At 39.8% G+C, this 25647-nt stretch overlaps 2 protein-coding genes across 3 annotated transcripts; one reads left to right on the top strand and one right to left on the bottom strand.

Annotated features, from left to right (window-relative positions):
- Nucleotides 1–914: 914 nt before the first annotated feature.
- Nucleotides 915–18179, bottom strand: LOC308289694 (scaffold protein ILK). Its single transcript, XM_080731437.1, has 13 exons — nucleotides 18057–18179; nucleotides 16989–17246; nucleotides 8786–8951; nucleotides 7153–7248; nucleotides 6944–7040; nucleotides 6353–6436; nucleotides 5992–6077; nucleotides 5736–5845; nucleotides 5385–5512; nucleotides 5065–5186; nucleotides 4415–4514; nucleotides 3372–3502; nucleotides 915–2865 (listed from the first exon to the last, which is right to left on the bottom strand). The coding sequence occupies exons 2-13, from the start codon at nucleotides 17075–17077 to the stop codon at nucleotides 2716–2718; spliced, it is 1359 nt and encodes a 452-aa protein (XP_080587563.1). The 5' UTR covers nucleotides 17078–17246; nucleotides 18057–18179; the 3' UTR covers nucleotides 915–2715.
- Nucleotides 18180–19331: 1152 nt separating this feature from the next.
- Nucleotides 19332–22913, top strand: rrp8 (ribosomal RNA processing 8). Of its 2 annotated transcripts, none has more exons than XM_080731661.1 (8): nucleotides 19332–19542; nucleotides 19800–19911; nucleotides 20006–20267; nucleotides 20655–21837; nucleotides 21940–22069; nucleotides 22160–22266; nucleotides 22353–22449; nucleotides 22558–22913. In XM_080731661.1, exons 2-8 carry the CDS (start codon nucleotides 19813–19815, stop codon nucleotides 22669–22671), a joined length of 1992 nt encoding a protein of 663 aa, XP_080587787.1. In that variant the 5' UTR covers nucleotides 19332–19542; nucleotides 19800–19812; the 3' UTR covers nucleotides 22672–22913. The 2 variants fall into 2 exon arrangements, with proteins under 2 accessions (XP_080587787.1, XP_080587786.1); XM_080731660.1 differs by having other exon boundaries at nucleotides 19332–19551.
- Nucleotides 22914–25647: the final 2734 nt, after the last annotated feature.

Genomic DNA, 25647 nt, shown 5'->3' with positions numbered 1-25647 from the left:
CTCCCTGGATGCTAATTCAGAACCTCTGCCCCACATTTTTTAAATCAGCCTCATGGTGGCGCTATAACAGGCCGATTTGTGTGGCCTGGTGGAGACCTGTGCTCGGAAGAGCACTGCTTCTAGTTTATTTTGTGTCAGGCCCTTTTTTTTTTATCTTAGATTGACTGGCCTAAGAGGGACAGAACAACATCCAGCCCCAATGCCAGTGGTGGAAAGATTACTCACATTTTGTAATACTGTAATGTAGAAAATAATACTCTTGTTTGCTAAGAGATACGTTTCATAGTTTAATTTATATAGGCCTAAGTGTATTTGTGAATTATTTTTCTCCATTGACTTATTTATAAACCTTTCCCAAATATGGAGATGAGCAGATGACTGACAAGTGTGACTCGCATCATGGCAACCACACTTGCAGTTGCAGACAGACGGTATAGGGCTTTATTTACGGTTCAGACTCCATCATTTTATGAGAGGCACCTCATGGCCCCACTTGCCCCCCACACACCCGTCCCCCACCCTTCTGCACAAGAGCCAGCAAGAAACGAGCACTCGTGGCATTCACATAGTAGGCAATTGGTTGCCAAGTTAATAAAACGAAATATATCCAATAATTATCCACTGGCATATTTCCCACAATAACCACAGCAGCCAGGCCAGTCTGCAGAAGACAAATGAAAATGTGTATTATTCACGCAACCAGGAGGGTTTGCTAGGTGTAGCCTATGTTGGGAGTTGGTGATGCAAAGAATTTGATTATTTTTTGTTGTTTTTCTTACGTATGGGCAAAACGTAAAGCCATCTGGTATAGCATCACCAGGTTGTGTAGGCAATAATCCTTGATCTATTGCATTCTGGATTTACAATCATGCTAGACTATCACACAAGGTGCTCATCTTGTTCTTTTTAATATACTTATATAAATACATTTGTTAAAGACATGCTTGGATTTTGGCTTTTACTCCCTGTGTTTCAACACAAACAGGCAAGCTGTGGAGTCACAGAAACAATGCAAGTAGAAAAAGAGAGGGAAGGAAAACAGTCAAAAAAGGTGGAGAACATCCTGACAGCCCAGAGAAAAGTTCAATACAAGCAGGAAACAAAGTGACAGTTTGCACAATATTAATGCTACCCCCGTTTAGATAATCTGTGAAATGTTGGCAGTGTAGCATCTTGTATAGCCATAGAAAATTGAAACAAATTGTGACATATGTCCATAATACCGGAAACATTAACAAATAGGAGACAATGCTTTAAACATTTATGAATAAATAAGTTAGGACCAGAGTAATCTCTAAACATATACCGTACTAAACACAAGGTTATATGTTGTTGAAGTAATTACTTACTCATGAGATTATGGACACATTTTCAGATCTTAACATCAATCACTGTCTGTGTAGTGGTGGTACATGTTCTATTTAACTATGGACATTTTATGCAAATATACTGTATATTTGAGTTAATGTAATTACAATTTAAAGAAATCATTTTTGATCTATAGTATACAAATTTGAAAGCAGCCAATGTTACAATAATCAACTTAAACAGAAATATTCTGCTGTAGAAAGCATAAATCTTTGTTTGGACAAACATCTTCCACACATCAAAGAAGATACATAAATAAAAGATACAAAGGAGGGAAATTTGTCCAGACGGCAACATTCTGAGAAAATAGCCTCCATCTCCTAATCAACAATCTAACCTAATGGTGCAATATTGTAAAAAATACTTGTGTGGGATTGACTCATGACAATTTCCATAATGTTACATTGTTAAGCAATGTTTAAATGCTTCATGTCAGACAGTAGTCAGTCAGTCACTTCCCCATTGCATACTAAAATATAACAGGTAACAATATCAAACACTTTTTCAGAAGACAAGTCTTGGGTTAATACGGCATGTGTTGTTTTATTAAAAGCTTCCGTTATCGGGAGCAGGTCAATTACAGTGTGACCTTTGGATAGTGAGCCCTCTCCAGAATTACAAATAATGAATAAAATGACCGTGAAGCAGTGACAGGCAGTCATCCTGACCTCCACAGGTTATTCAGTCACAATCTGAGAAGCTTATAGCCCACATTAAAGCTGCAACAAATTTGAATGAAAACAGTATTTTAACCAATCTGTATGGTAGAATATGTTAAGATACAACTAGCATTTCTGCAGTGGTTGGAGGTGCTCTCCCTGCTCTTCCATTGAAGAATTTGGGTTAGGGTTAGGTAGGACACATACTGGTTGACAAATAGCCCCGCCTGAAGTTCATAAGCCCCACATCTCCCCGGTCCAGGTGCAGAGTCTCTCTTAAATGAGTGGTAGATGGAGGTTTGGTCACCCACACAGGAAAACTGTGTTCCAATACCAAATTAACTCTCTCGTCAGGAGAACATAAAATGTACAGACTGCAATTTTAAACACAACTTTTAAGTTGGAGCACCCAATACTTCGCTCCTGTGAAGACGACATGTGACAGAGACAAAGATGAACAAAAAAGAAAAACAGTCTTGATAACAAAAATAAAACACTTGAATAAAATAAGTGGCTGCTGCTGGATTCATTTCAGAGACCCAAGCTACAGTAGCAATGAGTGCAACGGTAATGTAAGAATAACAGTTTAAGGCAATACTGGTAAGCACCACACCACCACATCTGAATGATATCACAAGCGAGATATCTGGGATTCCAAGGGGTTCATTCAAAGAGGGCAGAAGTGTTTTCATTTGTCCTGCATCTTTTCCAGAATTGGCACAATCATGTCAAATTTAGGCCTCTTGGCTGGGTCTTCGTTCATGCATATCTTCATAAGCTTGCAGATGTGGGGCGAAATCCCAGGAGGGATGGTGGGTCTCAGGCCCTCTAAGGCAACCTAAAAGCAAAAAGACAGATATTAGGTGCTGTAGAGAAGGTTAAGATACACATTGGGCAAATACTGTACACATTAGCAAAATAAAGGGGGTTTCAGACGGTATGCGCTAGGATCAGTGGCGGCCGCGCCGTGGTGAGACAAACACACTCGCTCAGCGAGTAAACGCTGCGCGGTATTTCACAAAGATAAACACAATCCAGCTCTCACCGCCCGCGTGCGCATTCACAAACGTGCACGCTCGCGGGGATTTCACGGGTTCGCGCCCGGTCGCCTCACCGCCCCTAAACTTCTCAGCGTGGCTAAAATAGCCGTCCGCCTCTCATTGTAAATGAATTACTTGGACGTGCTGACCGCACTCTGTCTGGAACCTCCTTTAGGCTTCACAATGTTTCTGTGTGTATTGACAGTTTGGAGTAAAAACACATCATATTAAGTCTCAAGTGTGAGTATACAGTATGCAACACAGTTTAGTACCCCGAGCAGCAATAGCTCTATTACATACTTACTTTCATTCCTATCTCCATGTTCGACAGGTCAGCGAAAGGCACTTCTCTTGAGACCAACTCCCAGAGCAGCACAGCAAAGCTCCACATGTCAGCAGAGCGGCGGTTGATCTCCTCGGGCTTCTTCTGGAGGGCTGGACCAAGAGCACCAAGTTAACATAACACTAACAACATGTACGTAGCAATGCTTGTGTTGTGCCAAACATACATTTATATTCTTCCTAAGAAAATGTAGTACTCACAGTATTTGGACACAGTAGAATATTGTCTTAACACTGTAATTTTCTCAAGCAACAGCCGTGCACAATAAATTTGTTATTTAAAATAAAGATTCCAAGTTTTGATTTGAAGTTATTCAGCTATAACAAATAAAGAGTTAAAGGTTTTGTGCATAGTTCAGTGCCAATTCAGGTTGCACAAAATGTCAACAATAAATGACATAATATGGAGGGGAGAAATGGTTCTTTTATTACCTTTTATGGGCAGGTTTATTTTCCTTCTTTCTGTACTTGTCTTCTATGTACTATGATAGTCCTCAGATCTCATGCTATTTTGTGTCAATAAGTGTACTTTTACTGTGATGGGAATGGGATTTGGGGTGTCATTATGTATACCTACCTCAATGCGACATTGTATTTCAATAAAAAAAGATTTGAAAAGAACAATAAATTACATAATACATCATCATAGTCATACATATAGTAATGTTTTGGTAGATATTCCCCTTGGTACTTTAGGTATAAAAGACTTGATACATTCTTCTCAGGTACATTTTCCAGTCATTCTCCTTACGTCTATTATTATTATTTATTTATTTTACTTTATAATTGTTTCCTGCTTCCTGTAGTATTTTTATAATGAGTTTCGTTTTCACTGTCTTGATTTTTCAATGCTTAATGGTTGTTGAAATGTGCAATACAAATAAACTTGTCTTGCATTGTATTGTATACAGCTTTGAAATACACTGAGGCAGTATAGAGTTCCCTATAACCTTCTTTTATTCTTGTGTGTTCACTCCAGGTACTTATTTCACAAGCCAGGCCTACCTTCAGGGGCTACCCATGCAGGGGAGTACATCCTGCCAGGACACTGGAAGGAGAACTTGACGTCTGCCATGCTGATCCTAGCAGTCATGTCCTCGTCTATCTGCAGACACGTGAACAGAAGAGCCTCTTTGACATCTACTTTATAAAGGATGCCACTAAGCTGCTCAGGTGGTGTAGGGGCAAAGTACCTGTCCACCACAGCGGAATCTAGGGGTTCAAATCCACCACGGAGCATCCAGCAGAGTGTCTTTACAAATACAACTGGATGTGTTTGGGGGAGGAAAGGGCGATCTGTGTCAGTGTACTAGTGACTCCTATGTCTGGGGACGTGCCTGTCAACGGGGTGTTGAACAGCACTAGGTCCTGCTGGAGGGGGCTACTCACTGAGTGAGCCAGTAGGATACAATAGCAGTGTCAACACAGAAATGTCTGGGGAGAATTAATCGGCACAATGACTAAATATAATTATACAACAGGTAGTTCCGAAGAAGCAATCGGATTGGTTGAAATAGCTCTCTACCTGTGTGAATAATGAGCACTACCACACGGGTCTCATCAAACAAAGATATCAGCTGCACTTTATTCATAGAAGTTACCATCATTATCATTACACATCATGTTCATTATTGCCTTATTAAAAACGATCTTACCATAACACTCTTGCTGTTGAGACAGTGGCGAGGAATCATAGGTTCAAGTGTGTGCAAGAAGGCCATTCCACAGGCAATGTCCAGGGCAAACTTAACTGCCTGTGTCTGGTCCACCACAAAATCTGATAGCAGAATGACCAACAACAAATTCACATGTCAGCTATTTGCACACATCATCATCAAAAAGTCTTAACTTATTACTACAAAACAGACAGTGATAAAACGACATGCTGCACTGTAAGTGACAGATCCAGCCTTACCACAGTAATGGGTGATATGTTAAACACTTTGTGAGCAGAGAAGTACAGTACAGTACTCACTGGTGCCCTCATGCAGCACGTTGTAGAGCGAACCATAAGGCATCCAGGATGTGATGATGATGGGGTGAGGGGCGGGTGGAGACTGACATGCTCCCAACATGGGCAGCACATTCGGGTGGGAAAATATCCTGGGATGAGCCAAGGAGGGACGGGGACAGGTTGATGAGACAGAAAGAGACAAACACACATATGATTCCACATAAACAGCAGGCTCGCGTGAAGTGCAAATCCAAAATAAATTAAAAAACAAATAGGAATAAGGCTCGGATCAATGAAATGCAAACAGAGAAATGAGTGACAGAGACAATAGAGGACAAAGACAACAAAAAGAGTTGAATAGTCAAAAATAACCTGAGCTTGGGATACTCCTCATTGAAGTCTCTGCTTTTCCTTGTGGTCCAGTCACGAACCTTTAGCACTTTAACAATGATTTCATTCCCTTGCCAGCGCCCTTGCCACAGCTATGGAAAAGAAGTAGAGGACAAGGTTCATTACTAGCGAACAAAACCGGCTTTGCATTAATAGAAACACTCATTCGAACTGATTAATCTAATCAGCTATATCATCAGAACATCCGCAATGAAACAAAAATAAATTAAGAAAATACCTCTCCAGAATGGTTCTCGTTTATCTTTGCCACAAGGGAGAGCTGTTTGTAGTCAATTCCCGCATGTTTGTTCAAAGTGCCATTGCCTGCAAACACAGGATCCAGTGAAGTTGAGTAATAAATAAAACCCTGACAAAGGCCCTATTCTTCATGTGAAATTTAACCTACTACTTATTTAACTTACTAAGCAAATGCAGTGGAAATTTCAGAAGTAATTTTAGGAACTGCCAGGGAGGCCTCTAGCTATGGAGCACATTTTCCATGCATGTGTGCTGCACTCTCACTACCACACATTCAAAAACAGGCCATGGAAACTCGCCAGCTAATATACTGTATGCGTTAGTGTATCTTTATGACTTACGGGGTCGAGTTCTAGTGGTGCCTTTCCAGAATGTGTCCTTAAACGGAATCTTGGTCAAGTTCTGTCCCATTTTTTCTGCTTTCTCTGAGAAGAAATTGGATGCAATTAAGTCAAAATACAAATCAAGAGCTAAACTGTAGACCAGGGGTGTCCAAACTTTTTTCAAAGGGGGACTCATAAGAAATTATTTAAACAACCAAAGGCCGACTATCTCCTGACAAAATGTACTTTCGGTTGGACCATAACAAAGTAATTACAATATTTTATTTAACGATCATCATCAATATTTAATATCAATGGTCTTTTATCAGGTGTGTGCTCTGAACAAAACACAAATAACTGACATTACCAAATGTAACCAGATGTGCAATGTAAAAAAATAGCCTTTCTTTGACCCCTAAAATGAGGGGAACAAGGAATCCTGACAAATTATACTATAAAATATTAGTTTGGCGGTGCTGGTGGGCCATTTAGAGTACAATTTAGGAATGAATAAAATGTGTCTTCGGGCCGCAATTGGCCCCCCGGGGCGCACTTTGGACACCCCTGCTGTAGACAGTTTAAATACTTAAAACTGGACATTGAGAGTACCTTTGAGAAGTTCTCGCAGGTGAGGTTTTGCCTTGTCCATGGGAGTTTCTCCATATTTGTTACAGATGCTCACGTAGGCTCCATTAGTCACCAGGTCCTAAAGGAGAGTTTTCAAGTTTCAAAGACTGTTCAAATGGCCATCATATGGTAGTAATCAATTCATTGAACAGAAATACGTCCCACTAATTACCACCAGAGGGTGCACTAACCTCAGCCACCAGATCTTGGCCCCAGAAGCAGGCATAATGCAGTGGCGTATTGCCATGCTCATTGGCAGTGTTTGTGTCTGCTTTGCACTGGATAAGCTATAACACAGAGAAACAATTGTAGACAAAACAAGACTGGTCAGATTGAGTTTGGACTGTATACAGCTATGGAATTATTGCCACCTTTGATAAGCCGGGATGATGATGTTCTTGTTGCCTGTGGTAACATTCCACACTCTGCCATGTCTAATATTAAACAGCACCACCACCATCAATTTAACCACTTAAGCCTCATGTATATTTTGTTTACTTCTATACTACTTGGTCCCCTCATGGTTCCCTACACCAAATCTCTTTGGTGAAAAGAACAGACCAACAAGCTCACAACACGTCGCAACTCGTATTTTTGCTGAATATTCGCCTATTATGATGACATGCTCAGAGGTCAGAACAGGGAAAGAATAGGGTTTGTGTAGAAAAAAATAAAAAAAATAAAAAATCTAAAACTAAAATAGCACTTTACTATTCAGTGAGACAGGAAAGCTAACAGACAAGAAGTTTTCTGCAAAACATTTGTGCTACAACGGTAGCAAATGTCTTCAACTTTAACATTAATAACATTGTATTCCTTATGGCAGAGTAATGAGTAAATTCCCTATATGTTCCAATCAAGGCTATACATATTAAATGGATATGTATTCATTTAGGCCTCAGTGCCATTGTAACTGAATGTTTATAATAATGATTTGTTTATAACCAAGTATTCAATGATAAACTGCAATTCAAACAATAGGCATCTGAGTCTTAATATACTTAAAGTATTGAAAAAGTACTGCTACTTTTAAAACACTTTCTGGTGAACTTGGAGAGCTTGTGTAAATGTAAAAAAGGAATAATACTACGTTTAATAGAATACTGTAATTGTTCCAGCCTCCATTTTCCATCACAAGTCGTAACCAAGTTGTATAACCTCTTTGCGCAACAGTCATCAAAATATCTAATTTATACTCCAACACTGACAACCTCTGCCAGCACTGCCCTCTTTGTGAAATGAATTATTTAGTTATGAGCTACAAGAACAGACAAGACTTGTTGTTCAGTAGACATCAATTCAGGTTTCATAAGTTCCTAGATTTCAAGAGATACTTAAAGGGCTACATCAACATGTGGGCAAAAGATTTAATCGACACACCCTTTACATGAGAATTCATTTGTGAAAAATTCATTTTTGTGCCTCGTCCTCTAGTATAAAGATGGCTCTGCTTACCTTTAGCACACCATATATGTATTGTAGTGTACTAGTTAGTATCATCTTAAAAGAAAGAAAAAATAAACTTTACGCCAGAGATTATTATATCCAATGCATCAAATAGGTTGCAGGAAGACAGAGCATATAGGTGTATCCATTTTCAGTCATTAGTGCAAACATTAATAAGATGGATATTCATTCCACTCATCTTTAAATAGAGCTGAGCCGATGTGAGAACAGTTTGGACTCCTATGAAGCTTACTAGTCATGAATGCTGATTGGATGCTGATTGGTGATCCTAGATCAGCACACCTCCTCCGCTGAGGTTGTTACTGTACTTGTGAGGCAGTCTCTGCACATGCTTTGCGTGTCTGCACGTGTCCTCACCTTGCCCACAATGTCACGATGGCCGTGGCTGGCGGCCAGATGCAGAGGCGTGTCATCTCCTCGGTTCATGACGTTAATGCGAGCCCCTCTCATGATGAGCATGTCCACCACGCTAGAGCGACCCTCCCTGCAAGCCCAGTGGAGGGGACTGAAGCCATGGTCGTCCCTATAACGAGAAAAAACACGGCAAAGGCTAAACAGAAGCCAGAGTACTTTGCAAGTTATGGTGCAGAAAATAACTTATTTTATTTTATTCATGAATAGCCTGAAGGGAAATATCAAAGCCTAAACACAACTGATTAATCTTTCACCGAGCAAAATAGTACCATAGTTATCTTCCTCCAAGGAGCCTTTCTTTTGCAAACAGAAATTGCAGTAAACCTTTTACAGTTCCGAATAGTAGTAGTAGTACAGAGTGGCAATGCTCCTAAACACAGTCATGAAAGTGCGATAAGCCTTTAAGCCCATCTAGTTTGCATTAATGACCGTCACTAATGTATGAATACACACACACTGACTGCCTTAAGGTAAGCCCTCAAACAGTTTATAGGTCTTAAAGGAGGAGAAATTATCCTGCATAATTAAGTAAACTTTGAGCAATTCACAGTAGGGCCACAAAGCACAGCTGTGTGCGCACATAAAGGGAAGTAGTTGCAGATTAGGTAATTCTATCATTCTGTAGAAAACAGGGAAAAAGAAGGAAGCTGCACTGTAGCTGTATCTGTTTTATTGTTGAGGATAGAACAAATGTGATGCTGCTGGGCTCAGTGGGCTGGCACGTCATTGTCGTTCCTTTTTGGCCCTACAAGTGCAGTTGTCACACCACTGAGATGGTGGCCCTCAATGACTTTTACAGGCAGCATGTATTCACAAAGGACCGGGAGAGAGATGCTATAGTTCAGTCAGTGGTTCCCAAACGTTTTGGCTCGAGACCCAAAATAGAAATTAATTGTTTGCCTGGGACCCAAACTAGTGAAAACATCAGATCTACAAGCTCACAACTACTTTTTAAACATGTTTTCTAATTTATGGAATTTCTTAGACTTTTCTTTTATGTATTAATGAAATTACTAAATTATTGCATTTCTTTTTTCATAAAAATATTAGCTTTTTGGATAATGTTTTTTTTTTTTTATGTTTTGAAATAATACCATGACAAAAAGACGATTTCTATAATAAAATCGTCTTTTTAACTATGGCCTTCCCTGCCAATTGTCTTTTATCGTCTTACTATATATATATATATATATATTTCTTTTCCAAACTTTTTTTTTTTTTTTTTTTTTTTTTCAAAAATGTTTTTTGGACCTCCAACAATGTACTAGGCATGATCGCCATCGCGAAATTGCATTTTTAACCCCCATACCAACCCCATCTTTCAAACATGGCAGCCATGTTTGTTTACATTTGAAGAAAACATAAGGGCTGCTATCTCCTGAATGCCTGAACGGATTTCCAAGCAGATTTTTTTGTTTGAAAGCTGTGAAAGGCGTGCACATGCATAGTGCATGATCTGTGAATTCGTGCACCATTTTGGTGGCGAAACGGCAATATAAGAGGTCCCACTTTACATATGGCACAGACTGTGTTAAAAACAAAATGTAAGACCCCCCCCCCCAAAAAAAAGACCCACAAAATGTGTCTGTGACCCACAAATGGGTCCCGACCCAGAACCAGTGCTACAGTTAAAAGACTTCAAGATTTGAGTTACAGAAAGGAAATCAGGAAAAGGGAGTGAAACAAACTAAGGGTGACTAGAATATATTATCTGATATCCTTATAAGGTCCAGAAACTTTGTTGGACAGTTACTCATGCACACAGTGTCATAGTGTATACACTCCCCAGCTGCTCCGCACCATTATGTCATTTCTGTAGTGACTCATTCCTAATATCTCTCCTCTCTGCCTGGCCTTTGTCCCACCCTCCAATATCAGAGCCTCTTCAAATCCTTTTCCAAGAGTATAGCTGGACGTTGCTGGTGATTCGTCCCATTTTCCAGTTTTCGACTCACTCCCGAATTCTTTATATGGCTCTCACAAAGGCTTACTATTTGTGTGAAGACGATGCACAATCCTCTGGCCTCCATATTAATGATGTAATGTTATACACTTGCTGTGAAATTCATAATGGGGGGTGGGATCATGTTTTCCTGTAACAGAGAACTGTGGGGGTATTGTGACATGAGAAGGAATCTAAACCCTCTGCCCTCATGGCCTCACCACCAATGCACAGCTTGCATTAATTGCAGGCTCACACACATACATATCCCCAGCAGTGGTCCAGTGAGAACAGCCTCTGAGGCCCACAGAGACCCTCAGTCCTGGGACACACGTTCATCTGTGCATCTGGATGACCTGCTGCAGCAATACCAGGCTTGCCCTGGAGTGCAATTTCCTCTGGGAACGAGGGGGTCAATGCCTGACTACTCATTAGCTCAAGGCGACAAGAGTGAAGGTCTTTGCATAGTAAATGTGCTGAAATACAGACTCCATTATGCTTCACAGCCCCCCAAAAAGAAAGACAAATATAAAAGAGCTAATTAGATTGGAGGTAGTGTTGGTCATACCCTACGAACGGACTTCAGTGCCTGGGTTTTCACTCTCGCCCCCTTTAACTGGATGATTTATTTCAGTCTCTTCCACCTGCCAACAGCACTCAGATTGGCAGATGGATGAGCCTGGCAAAGAGACCCCATCTATCTGCACTGACCATCACTGTCAGGCCACACAAGAACAGAGAATGGGATGGAGAACAGATTGATATAAAGAGATGTTATCCATACAGAATAGAAAAGCAAAAAAAAAAAAAGACCATAAAACATAACATATAATACAAGCTTCCAGAGTTGCACGAATGTCATATGATGCTACTAGTCAGTAACACTTAAAAGGGATGCTTAGTTCAACCAAATAATTTAATTGTTTTTATCGATTACTCACCCCATGGAGACTTGAATTCATGGATATTTTTTAGTTTTTGTCGCATTCCTAAGACATCAATAATTTGACCAGCAGAGCAGTGGTTCCCTATGGAGGCACTAAGAGTCTTAAATTATTGGCTTAAGAATGCGACAAAAACTAAATAAATATTTGAAGCCACACCCAGCCCCACTGTCTTCTATGGTACAGTACACCATGAGATTCTCATGGAATAAAAAAAAAAATCCCCTGAGCGATTCATTATTGTATCACTGTGTTACACATGCAGGTCTGCTCCACAAGTGTACCACACTGTTTGACCCACGTGTTTTTGAAGTGTCTTGCAACTAGTGACATGTCTCTCTTGGTGTGATCACCCTTAAAGAATGATTTAGTCAGTAGCTCTCTCAACAGGTTCTCTTTGGTGAAACAGTTATGATTATACATGAAAACAAAAAAGGTCCAAGAAGTAAAGCTTTTGTTTCCCCAGTGGTACAAACTGCAATCGAACAAGGAAAATAATTCCAAGGCACTCCCGTCTTCAGGTGATTTCACCTGGTTCTTTAAAAAGAAAAAGAGCAGGGCATCAGTGTCTAAAAAGTTAGGCAACTTCCATTTTTCCTTCTCGCTTAATTCTAGGGAGGCCCAACAGAAAGCCATGCTAACCAAAACACCACAGGAGTCACTTCACTATTCGAACACAACCAAAAAACAAGTAGAGTATGAGGCGAGGGAGAAGGCTAGGCGAGACTCGCTACTTAAACTTTGTGATAAACACCACCATTTCCATTTATCAGGATAATACTGGTGGTCTGGCATGTGGCATTATTCTATATGACTCGGCAGACTCACTGCATTACTGTTTACCATTTGAGCACACTGTAGTTTGTTTGGTCTTCATTTCAGTACTGTATGCAAATACCACCTTCAGAGACCTGAAATTTAACCGACATAGGTAATTCAACACATTTTATTGTGTTGTTTTTATTGTGCTGTTATTTTTCATCAAGTTTAGTCTCGTTTGTTTTAATTCATTTTTGAGCGGTGCCAACTGCTCCTACGTCTGGCTTTTTGTGTATGGGCACGGATCTCCATGTATGGAGATAACTGACGTCACAGACAGAACAGCCCATACAAGATACAAGGCCAGCATGTGTGTTGTGTTTGGTGAGATTTTACGTACAAATTGATATGAAAAGTCAAGCCGAAAATAGTCTCTGGCGAAAGGATTTATTTATAAACAAGATTCAAATGCCTTAGACTCATTTGAATGACTTTAGAGTTTAGACACAATTCTAACCACCACTCCTAAAAATATACCAACACACAGCACTAAAGTCTACAGTATATATTTATGATAAATGGTCAAAACCGTTTGTAGACAATGACCAGTTGTTTAGACCACACCAGTATGGTGCTCTAAACTAATGTGAATCCCACAAATCTACAGTTCCGTTTCAAAATCAATGTTATGTTGGGTCTCCCTGCTGATTTATATGGAGGATAGTTCATTCTTGCGTAGAACTTTCCAATGGCAGCAGCATTGTAAATCTATAATATGCATGGCCTCCCTTTTCCCAAACTTTGTCATTAACTCTTCTCAACCAGGAGGAAATGCTGAGTGGAAATGAGTGGTACTATCTAATACCACTGGGAGACGAATACCGGAAACACTAGAGTGAAACAGGGGAATGTGATATGCTCTACTTGTACATTCCTTCAGCTAAAAATTCCGACACTTCACGGTTGCATGCATACATAGATGAGAATTGTCTGCACCGTCACACAAATCCTCATAATTCTTTAGGGCCTGCCCACTACAATAATGTCCTCCCCCTGTTCCCTTGACGCCTGTGTGTTTCTGTTATTCCTTCTATAGAGATTCCACTACTACTATTCCACAACATTGTACTACTACTTTGTCCTGGATTCACATGTGTGTAAACCTACTGATATGGACAGAAATAAGTATGCAAGGTTGATAGTCAAAAAGTCAAAATGGATATTGAGAAGTCTAGGTCTAATAAACAGCAAGGCATGGATGTGAAATGTATATCTTGAATCCTACAGTACATGTGACTGCAGGGGGAAGAAAATGCTAGAGTTACTGTGTTTACCCCACTGGGAAAGATATATCAACCAGGAAAAGGAACTTGACATGTAATCAGTTAATGGAGAAGAATTAGGTCTGCATGTGGGTGTGCACCGACTTCAGCTCAACCCATAGCTAAACAGAGCAAATAAATATAATTTGGGAAAATTAGAGTGAAAGGGAAATTCTAGAAATCTATGCACAAGTACTCAAAATCGTTTACATTTGAGCGTAATTTGCTCCAAGGCAAAACAAATTATAATTCAATTAACTTAACCCAGAAGAAAGTATTTTCCACAAGGAAGTATTTTCCACAGGAGAAATTAGCTTGATGCCTCCAGACTTTTCACATTATCTACAAGTTTCTAATAGAGGTTGAAAATAACGCTTGCTGTTCGGAATGGTTCTGATTATAGATTCTGCGATAGCTAATGATCAAGTCCTTTGAATAGCCCACAGCTCTCAATGAACTTTCAGGGTGCAATGTGGACTTTTATTCTGAATACCTGGAGACAATGTGGGATAGCGTTTCAGTACAAAAGATATTACCTCGTTTAATCTGAATAAAACCCCACTAAATCCAGGACAAAAACCATAAAATGACAACTTTCCCTTGAAAAAGTAATTGCGGTAGTTTCAACGTCTGCTGAATAGCTTTGTGGAGTCATTCAAGGCTAGAGGAGGCCAGAGGAGGACGTCACACTATCAAATGCAATATTTGTAATAATAGCCTGATATAAGTCATTTATATATAGCCTGTCATGTTTTACAGCACTCAGTGTGGATTCGTTTCTGCTACCAAGGATACCGTAGGCATGACCGCATAGGATTATTTGTGTCTTCATCATACAGTCAGTTGCTCTCCATCTAAAAGACTTAAAAAATAAATAAATAAATGCAATGCGTAAATACAAAAGAAATGGGAGTGGTTATCAGTAAATACTAGCATGATTTTGATTCATTCCACTGAAATTCCAAACAAAGTCATGTGTCCAGAAGGAAATCAATTATACACACACACACACACACACACACACACACACACACACACACACACACACACACACACACACACACACACACACACACACACACACACACACACACACACACACACACACACACACACACACACACACACACACACACACACACACACACACACACGTCCCTGATTGGGCTACAGGTTTAAACACATACAGCTACCTACCTACATTACTACCTACCTACTCAGCCGAACGTGCAGTACTTGCGCGCTCTGCTGGTGCAAGTAAAAATGAAGTTATTAGTAAAACACGGCACTCTCAAGCATTAGCCAATAGTGACAGTATCAGTCACCAGAAGCAAGGACATTTGTTGAATCTAACATGATTAAAACTGAGTTTTAAGCTACAATAGGATAGAATAGTTTATATAGGAGGGAATCAAATGAATATCAAATATCTAAATATTGAATGAAGCAAACTGTCTGGGATGTACAAAAAAGCCAAAGTAAACGTTAAAATGAAGTCTTTTGAAATTGCACCTGTGTGAAGTGAGCGGTGCTCGATCCAAGTGGCTAGGCGGGATGAACATGACAGGCCTCCAAGCATAGTTGCTTTAGTACAGGTAGTGTGGTAGTTCTCTCAGCTGAGCATCATTGACAAGTTTATTGAACCACAACAAAAAGCGGCAAACGACATTCGTCAGTTCACAGAATGGCAGAGTGATGGCAGCCAGCAGCACATGCTGTGTCTTCAAACTCCTTCACTACACTGTCAGGAAATCCCAAATGTACAACCTTTTTGTTTGTTACGGCAGTTTTTCAGAGCAGTACATGAAATCTTGACGTTGTTCAAGTTCTTAAGCCACACAGCTGATGCTGGCAGAACCTCAAACCAACTTGGCAGAACGGGCCCAGGACAATACAGGCATGACAGTATTTGATTATAGTGGTCATTGAATTGTTTTCTCATTATGCTGTTCAGCAAGTAAGAGATTTATTGTTTCTTTAATATTTATTAGCATATCATCGTCTTTGTGATAAAAAAGTCACACTAACTTCAGATCGGTTTTCATATACAGACAGGTGATAAATTAAAGGAAAAACCGGGATAAATATTAGTGGAAAGCAATGTATATGCTCCCACTGATACAGGTGTAATGCAGAATAACGTTTTACAGTTAACATACTGTACTGTCGTGCTCTGTAATATAAACCATTACTTTGAAAGAAGAAGGCTCATTGTTGAGTTACAGATGGCAGGAGCTTTTGCATCCTTTTTCTCCCCCATTTTTGTCACTGCTGTAAGTGCTGTTGTATCCTACCGACTCACCTACCTGCGAGGACCCCCCCCCCCCCCCCCCCCCCCCCCCCCAGTAAATAAGGTTGGAACATTAAGATCGAAAGCACACATTCAGTGACTGTAAATGCGCTTTCATTTCAAAACTGAACAGTAAGTCTTCCTTGGGTAACTGAGAATGTCTCAGACTGTGTCAGCAAGAACAGTAAATTGTGATCAACATAGTGCGGAGTTCTACAGTAGGGTTGCACTGCATAAACCCCTCATTATCATTTAAAAAAAAAAAATGCAATTCATTATTATAAAGACCAATGCACATTTGAGAGCTGAGTAATGTAAAACCATAGGCACCGGTCTATAAAGACGTGTTAGAAGGTGATATGGTCAGATGAACATTCTTCACCATATCCTACACAAGTGGACAAGTCAAGTGGATGTGTGGTGTGTCGTACACCAAGAGGTTGACACAGGCCTGAAATTGAATGCTTGACCCTCCAGTGAGAAGAGGTCTCTTTCCATGATCCACACAGTGCACAAGGGGTCAGTGAATGGTTTGACGAGTATGAACATTATGTGGATCATTTGCTATGGCCTTCGCAGTCACCACCAGACATCAACACAAATGTTCTGTTTGGGAGATTTTGGACAGACACACGTGACAGCACACTCCACTACCATCATCAAAACACCAAATGAGATAATATCTTGTGCTGAATTGGTGTTCCATCACTCAAATAGAGTCCCAAAGACTTGGTACAATCTATTCCAAGGCACATGCTGTGCACAAGCTGTTCTAGTGGCTTGTGTTGGACCAACAACTTAAGCGTGATTTATCCTTGGATGTATAACAGGTTTGCAGTAGCACACCAATAATAGCTGATTTACAAGCTCATGTTTACACTTTACTCACCCTTGATTGAGATCATTTTCTGTGTTGTCCAACCATAGACGAACTGCAACAGCATTGCCTTCTCTGCATTGTGTAAATATATCATCCATGATGACTGGATTGCCCTGCCTGCTATGTTGCACTTGCACGTCTGGGGGCAAGTAAAGGGCAGGGTTGGAATGACTGGGACAAACAAAAGAGAGGCAACCAGAGGAAAATCAAACGTGGCCTGGCAGGCATTCGACCCTCATCTGGGATGATCACCTGTCACACACAGACCTAGAAGAGAAGAAGGGAGTTCTATTAGTTACAGCCAACACAAAATAACTGTGATCATTTCCTGTTTGTAATTCTATATTATCTCAACTCATGCTAGAAATATATTTTCACATAATGGTGACAGCAATGAAACAACACAATACAGCCAGGAGGTTAACAAGAATCTTGGGGGTGTACATTTTGTACATTGCCACAGGTAACCATTCTGGGTGTGTATGCAGCTGACTGATCAGAGTTTTGCAATGATGTGAATCAACACTTGGTCATGATGACTCACAACCCCTGTGCTGTTGTAGTTTATGATTTCTCTGGCTCAATGTGAGCAATTACGAATTGAACTTTTAGCCCAGACGATTAACACGGCATGCATTGCAGACCAAACTTCACTTGTCAGTCATTAACGTTAACCTACTCTACTCTTCACAAAGACTAGTAAGAACACGTAAAAGTCTAATAATATCAGCAGATATATGTATCTAGTTCTACCCAGCAACATCTGCTCTGATGGGAAGCGAAGTTAAAACATTGCCCAATAGCTCCATAAACCAATACATTTTGTAATACCTATTTATACCCATCTATAAAAGGCTACTAATGTTATGCCCCAATATTAGCGTGAAACGGTCCATAAAGTGCCTGTGTTAGAATAGCATTCAACAGCTTTGGCCTCAGTCAGACAGGGTTTGCTAACAAGCTAACTGACCAAGTTGTCACACGGACCTCTTGATGAGAAACGGAAGCATAAAACCATCCTTTCTAGCTTTTAAACAGCTCAATAAGAGGCAGCAGATTCTATGACAACAGACCTACCGGGTATATTCAAATGTGCGCGGCCATCTAATGAAACAAAAAGTTCTTAGAAAAATACATGTAAATCCATCAGATTGAATGCAGAACCAGATCTGCCGTGCTACGTCCACACCCTCCTTTACGTGGTAACTGTTAGGAAGTACACATCCCATAGCGCGGAGGGATACTCAGACGCTTGGCGCGTGATTATGGATCCCACTGGGAAAGATGGATGGAAACGGCATAGAGCGCTCGTTTTCAGTTATTGTCCACGACATTGCAAGCGGCGCGAAGGCCAGCGGACCTTGATCCTGCTCTTCGCCCCCGAGCGCCGCAGGCGCGAGTGGCCGCGAAGAGCGGGCCAGGGCCGCGCGGCCGGCGGAGCGCCGCGCGAGTTACGAAGCCGTGGTGAATGCAATCGTTATATTAAGCGCACGATAAACGCCATGATAATTGGGTTTTGGTGCACCTCGCGCGGTCCAAGTGACTACAACGGAGCGCTCCCTACGTCCGGTTCAGCCAATCACAAGCTTCCGGGGCGTGGTTATCCATCTTTCCCAGTTGGATCCATAATCACGCGCCATTGGCTGGTAAACAGCGACAGGAGGACCACCACATCATTTGGTGATTTCCAATTGAAAATGCATCAAATATTTCTAGAAAACTAAACGTATAGTACACTTGACTAGTACACAAACATTGTGTAATAAAAATGGATAGATTAAAGAAAAAAGAAGAAGAGAAACCATGAGAAAAACACAGTTGCCTAACAACCAACTAGCCAATCAGAGCGCCAGATCCTACCTTCGAGCTATGGGATCCAGACTATACCAAAATATTTATATTTAGCGCCCTCTATCAGACAGCAAGCTGGAAAGTATTCACTGCCCCAGGCTACAGTTTTACATTATTTTGGCATTAGGACAATGTAATAATAATAATAAACAAGTTATAACAGTAATACAATAATCGTGTATCTAAAACAAATATAAAGAGTACAAATACGATAATAAATAATATACAACTATAATTATTGCAGTATACCGATAATTATTATCAATGATTACAGTAATCTACAACAGATTACTTTTGCTTTATCCTTGTGCCTGGTGGTGACCATAATCACATTTATTATTATATTAACATCTTCATGTCTGCATTTCTACTGACTGTAGTGAATCATAAAACTCAGTATCCCATGAACCTTCACTGTACTCACTGCGTCATTCACACGCGCTGCCTGCGGAAGCATGCTTGCAGTTTTTCTGTTTTGGTCCCTGTGAACCAACCACCAACGTGTCTTGAACTCTATGGTCTTGAGCAAGAAATGAATGTAACAACGAATTCTAGCAAGCCATTCACGACTGGAGAAACATGTACCAACACTGCTGATAAATAACAAAAAGCTGAATAGTCCGTAAAGTAGTCGCTGTTGGCAAAGCTGTGTTTTTGAGTAGCTGAAATAACTAGCGTTAGCCGTGCTGTGGAGTTAGCATTCGCCAGAGTGGTGAGTCAGGTAGGTTCTGTCTTTAATTGATTGCTATCAGATACTATAATGCGGTTATCTATGAATAATTGTACCTGGTTACACGTTACTGTACATTTACTATACAAAAGGACCTACATGTAAACAAGCCATTGTGTTTTCTTGGGTTTAAATTAGTAGACGGTAGACCTTGTATCTGAACTGTCCTGTGCTGTGCATTTCTAATAACTTCTAATAAAGTATTCAATCAATCAACATACATTACTCGTTCATTTCAGGTACTGGGGAAATATGTTTCTTGAGGATGAAGAGTGGAATGATGAACCAGATGCACAAGCCCTCAGTAATACTGTTCTCAGTGTCAAGTCTGATAACATCACAAATATTAAGGTACAATTTAATGATCATGTTGAGTAATATATTGCCATTTGCCCTTTAAATGCTTGTTAATTTGGTTTATTCAATCTAATTTTCCTCTGAACAGTCTAGGGGAATTAGGGGAGTTCGTAAGAAGAACCTGATGCGGACGCTCCAGGCATTGGGAACAGTACCTGACTGGAAAAGTGATGCCCCTCAGGACGGCAGTGACAGTGAGGGAGAAACTGTGTCATTACCTTCAGAGAAAAAGAAGAAAAGACGCAGAAGACGAAGAAAATCAGATGGTGAAGAGGAAGGAAAGAATGACTTGGAAGTGGGTGGTCAAGAGAAGAAAACTGTTTCAAAAAAGTCAAAAAATAACAAATCCGGTAAGTAGTAATCAAAAAGTTCAATATGATTATCATATCATATCTATCTACCCCTAAAAATAGATGTTCATCCAGGAGCTTCAAATAGTTCAAAGAAAGATGTCTCTGTATGAGAGCAATGATGACAATGAAACAAATGGTCTGTTCACAAGCCAAGAGAAAGAAAAGAACAAACAAAAGGCAAAGGGGTAATCAGGAAAAATAAAACAGGCAGAAAATGGCAACATAGATCTAGGTAGCAATGATGAGAAAACTTCAGACAAAAGGTTTAAGAAATATTTTCTAAAATGTTATTGACATGCTATACACAGTATGTTTCTTACATGCTATGAAACACATCCTATATTAATGTTAGAGACCTGAATTCATGTGTATTTTGTCTTCCAGGGTCTTCAGAGGCCAAGAACACAGATGAAGTTACAGACGACAGTAAAGAAATTGAAACAGCTGTCAAAACGGAAGAACAGAACACGGATAAACTAAGCAGAAAGCATTGGAAAAACAAGATGAAAAATAAAAAGAAATGTACAAATAAATACCGCCCCAATAACCCTAAACAAGAATCAATTAAAGCAGCCATTCCAGGGCAACACAACCCAGAGGAACAACAAAACATGAACTCGGGTAGCAACAGCAATGAGAAAACACCAGCCCAACCAAAGAAAACACAATGCAAACCACAAAAAAGGAAACATTTAGAAAAACAAAACACAAAAACACCCAGAGAAGATAATCAAGTAATTTCAGTGGAAAAGTTGAAAAAAGGAATTGATGCAAAGAAATCCTCTGTGCAAGACTCGAACCATGAAGCAGGTGAACGCCAAGGGGGGATTGAAGAGGAACAGCAAGCTTCACCCAGCAAAAGATTGAAACTGGAGTTGAGCAAAAAGCAGGTCCTCAAAAAACAGAAGTTGCAACAAAAAGTGATTTCAGGTAGCAACAGCAATGAGAAAACATTATCTGAAACGCCAGCCCAACAAAAGAAAACGCAAAACAAACCACAAAAAAAGAAAAATATAGAAAAGGCCTTGCCTTCCACAAAAACACCCAGAGAAGATAAGCAGGTCATGATTTCATTGAAACAAGGAATTGATGCAAAGAAATCCCCGGTGCAAGACTCGAACCATGAAGCAGGTGAACGTCAAGGGGGGATTGAAGATGAACAGCAAGCTTCACCCGGCAAGAAAATTAAACTGGAGTTGAGCAACGAGCAGGTCCTCAAAAGACAGAAGTTAAAGAGACTGCTCCAGGGCCACGGACCAGACAAAGAAGAAAATCCTACAGAACAGAAGGATGAGAAGGAGCCAGAGGCGACACAAGCAAAAGCAGACATCATGGAGGCTCCGGTAGACCACTCTACATCCCTTAGAGCACGGATGGAGCAGCGCTTGGAAGCAGCTCGCTTCCGTTACATTAACGAGGTTCTGTATACAACGTCTAGCGGTGAAGCGAAGCGCATGTTCAAACAGGACCCTGCTGCGTTTGATGTCTACCACCGGGGCTTCACTAACCAAGTCCAGAGATGGCCATCAAATCCTGTGGATGACATCATCAAATTCATTCAGAAAAAGTGAGACATATTACAGCATGTTATTAATAACTAATGTGGTACAATGTTTCAGATTCCATTTTCTAGTACCGTCTTTACTTATACATGTGATGTTTTTCTCAGGCCTCTCTCTCAGGTGGTTGCAGACTTTGGTTGTGGTGACTGCAAGATTGCACGCAGTGTGAAGAACAAAGTGCACAGCTTTGACTTGGTGCCCATTTGCGACCTTGTAACTGTCTGTGACATGGCCAAAGTGAGTATGTTGACCGATGTATGATTCTGCTTAATGACGTCTGTTCTGTCTCTGTCATTGAAATAAAACATACTCTCTCTTCGTGTACAGGTTCCTCTTGAAGACAACACTGTGGACATTGCTGTGTTCTGTCTTTCTCTTATGGGAACCAACCTGCATGATTTTTTATCGGAGGCCAATCGTGTCTTGGTGAAGGGGTAATATATGTTTGGTCAATCTAACGTAATAATACCATTTAGTTTGTGCATATACTGTACCTAATAACTCTTCTACATTGTTGTAGGGGTGTCCTCAAAATAGCAGAAGTTGCCAGCAGATTTGACAATGTGAGAAGTTTCTTGAATGCATTGGCAAGTTTTGGTTTCAAGGTGGTGTCCAAGGCAAGTAGAGAATGATACAGGACACCAAACACTCATTGCATGCAATGATAATTGTATTGTCTGTGGTTGTATTTTAGCTGTTGCTGAATCTATTTATATATTTCCTAGGATACAGAGAACACCCACTTCTACACCTTTGACTTGGTGAAGACGGGAGATGCTCCAGCAAATATAAAGAAGTTAAGATTGGAGTTGAAAGCGTGTGTCTATAAGAAAAGATGACGAATGAAAAAGAAAATTAATGTGCAAATGATGTCATTTGTTAAATGTTTTACAAAAGTACCAGTAGGAAGCATTTTCTATAAATATAGTTTTGTCAAATCAGTACTGATCACCCATTTGGTCCCAGGTCTAGATTATTTTCTATATATGCAGATTTAAACAAGTGATTTATTGGTGATCCATATTATACATGTTTCATGTAGATACCTTTCTACTCGTATTTCAGTAACAAGAATACATATATTTTGCAACTATACAAACTGTATATTTTATACATTTCCATTTTTTATATGGAATTATCTGATGTGTCTTGGTAATTGATCATATGGCAAAAATATTGTACAGTGTTAAAGCATAAACAATTAATGCATAAATGCGTATGTGAATAATTAAAAGTGACTAATGGGGAAAATAAAAATTAAGTAAAAAAAAAAGTGACTATATGGTGGAATCTTGTGTCAAGATTTCATACTGTTGGACAGTTTATTTTTTTGTTTGTTTTTCTTTTTCTTCAAATATTTCAGCAACCTGTGGGGGTAGTTGCAGCTTCTTGTAAGTTAAAGCACCACTTCCCCTCTGGGACAACCAGATCTTATTTTATTGTTGTTTGGGACACGATCAACACTGGTCATGTTGCATTTTGCATCATATGACCAATTGTAGCATGCTGAAATACTAAAATAACTCAGGATTGTGTTGATCGTGTCCCAAACAACAATAAAATAAGATCTTGTTGTCCCATATAGTATAAAGCACTATATTATGATAGTAAATATCACTAGTAAATATAGTAAATATCGCTGTCTGTTCAATACATTTCCAGGTGGGTTGCTAATTTCTGCCAGGAGAGTAGAGTACCCATTAAGTTCCAGTTACAATTTTGTAGAATATTTCTTTGTGACATCACTTCCAATTTCACATGGTTATCCTGTACATCCTATGTGAGGTCTCTCTCCTTATTGGATAACATTGGTATCCTGACCAAACACTATACTCTATTCAGCAATGATTACTGAGAATATAGAGCTATTTTAACAAAGAAAAATCACTTACCCCACCTTTGTTTAACTCGACAGAGATGGCAATCAGTGAAGATTCACATTCTGATTTGATATGTTTTTGGTTATGAGTTAGAAAACAGTTCCATATGTTGTCTGAAATATAGGGTTATCAACTAAATATAGCTCATGTATCATTTATTGTGAGCAATGAGCATAGATTTTGACCTTATTTGTGTGTATACTCATAGACCACAAGAGGGCGGAATAACACTGCAGTTCAGTGTTGCATGTCATTATATTGAATGATGGAGACGTGAGTGCACTAAGTATTGTCAGATTTTTTGGGCACAGTTTATACAGATTGTATTACTTTCTGTCATGTGGCAATTGTTGCAACAGAGTAGCCTACTGGTTTAGAATTGTGTTCCCCTGTGTGCTATAAGCAACACTGTGTGGGAAGTATTTTATGGGTGGAGGGCCTAGCTGGAAAAAAGGTGAAGGATGTGTACATAGAATACATGCAGTAATAATACATTTTAACAACTTTATTTATATAGACTTTTTTCTTAACAGTACAAAGTGCTTAGACATTAATAGAAAATAGAATAAAACAATAAGACAGAAAATATGTATAGGCTACTGTACAACGGAGGGAAGTCAAAAGCAGATTTTAAAAAGTGTGTTTTCAGCTGACATGTAAAATCAAATAAGTAATAACAAAGTAACTGTACACAGTATAAATGGTAGGTTCATAACTGGCAAATGCCTGTTCCCTCTTTGTTGCTATTGGAGCTGAGTAGAGTTTTCCCTGATAGCAGACGCCCTCCACACGGTATACCTACATAGAATAGAATGGGACCCAAAATTGAGCCTTGGGGCAAACCACATTTAAGGTTGGCAAGGGAGAAAACAGAATGTATTAATTTAACAGGGAAATACCTCTCAGAAAGTAAGACCAAACCTATTTAAAACTGGGCAATTTATTCCAACAAAGATTTTATGGCAAGTAAAATATTGTGATCCAAATGCCTTTCAAATTTCAAATACCTGCAGCAGGTACTACAGCTATTCAACTTGAAAATCAACTTGAATTAAAGTTGTCAAAATAATATTGCCTGAAACTGTTAAAAAAGCATAAAGCTAAAATTCAAGTAAAAATACAATACCTTTAGAAAACCTGCTGCCTCAATAGCATAAACATTAAAAAAATATATATATCTGTTAATACTGTGTGTAAGACAGCACCAGATGTTCATTTACATAAAATACATTTGAATATTGAAGAAAGACATTTTTATGGTGTGGTACCCAAGGGACCAGTCGTCTAGAACAGAGTTGGTTCGTATACAGTATGTCCCCAGAAATGTAGCCCATCTGTGTCTCCTAGACGAGTTACAGCAAACTACACAGCTCAACTGACTGACGCTGCTACACCAATCATAGTCACCATCAAAAGTAGACCAATAACAGCAAACTACACAGCTCAACTTTTTAAATCACTGTCAAGCGATCCGACAGTGAGGCTCGTGAGGTGCACCTGAGACTCGCTCCAAACAACCGATGGCCTCATGAATCGACAGCCATTCACAGCTACAGTAAGTCTTCCCCAGCTATCCTGGGAAGTGGGAAACATAATTGCTACAATTTGCACAGTAACCAACTAATCACAGTTCCCATCAATATAGCCCCAAAACAACAGGAAACTACACAGCTCTGCTGATGCTGCTACACCTTGACAGCTCACCTCAAACCATAATAGCACATCAGTGATGGTTTGTTCACAAACTGCAATCCCAGTAACTTGCTATCAATTCAAATTCCTGTCAACTGGTTGTTCAAACAGTGGACTTGACATCAATGACAATGGAGTAGCTGACCAGCTGGGCATACTCTTGCCCATTTCCTTCCATCTTCTTCAACTCAGGAGAACAAGGCGGTGACATCAAAGTAGTCAAGGCTGCAAGGGACTCCCTTT

Source organism: Nannobrachium achirus (genome assembly GCF_963921795.1).
Source record: "Nannobrachium achirus genome assembly, chromosome: 8".
In the NCBI taxonomy this organism is placed as follows: domain Eukaryota; kingdom Metazoa; phylum Chordata; class Actinopteri; order Myctophiformes; family Myctophidae; genus Nannobrachium; species Nannobrachium achirus.
Note: the sequence above shows the minus strand (reverse complement) of the source record. Positions and strands in the feature narration are given on the sequence as shown.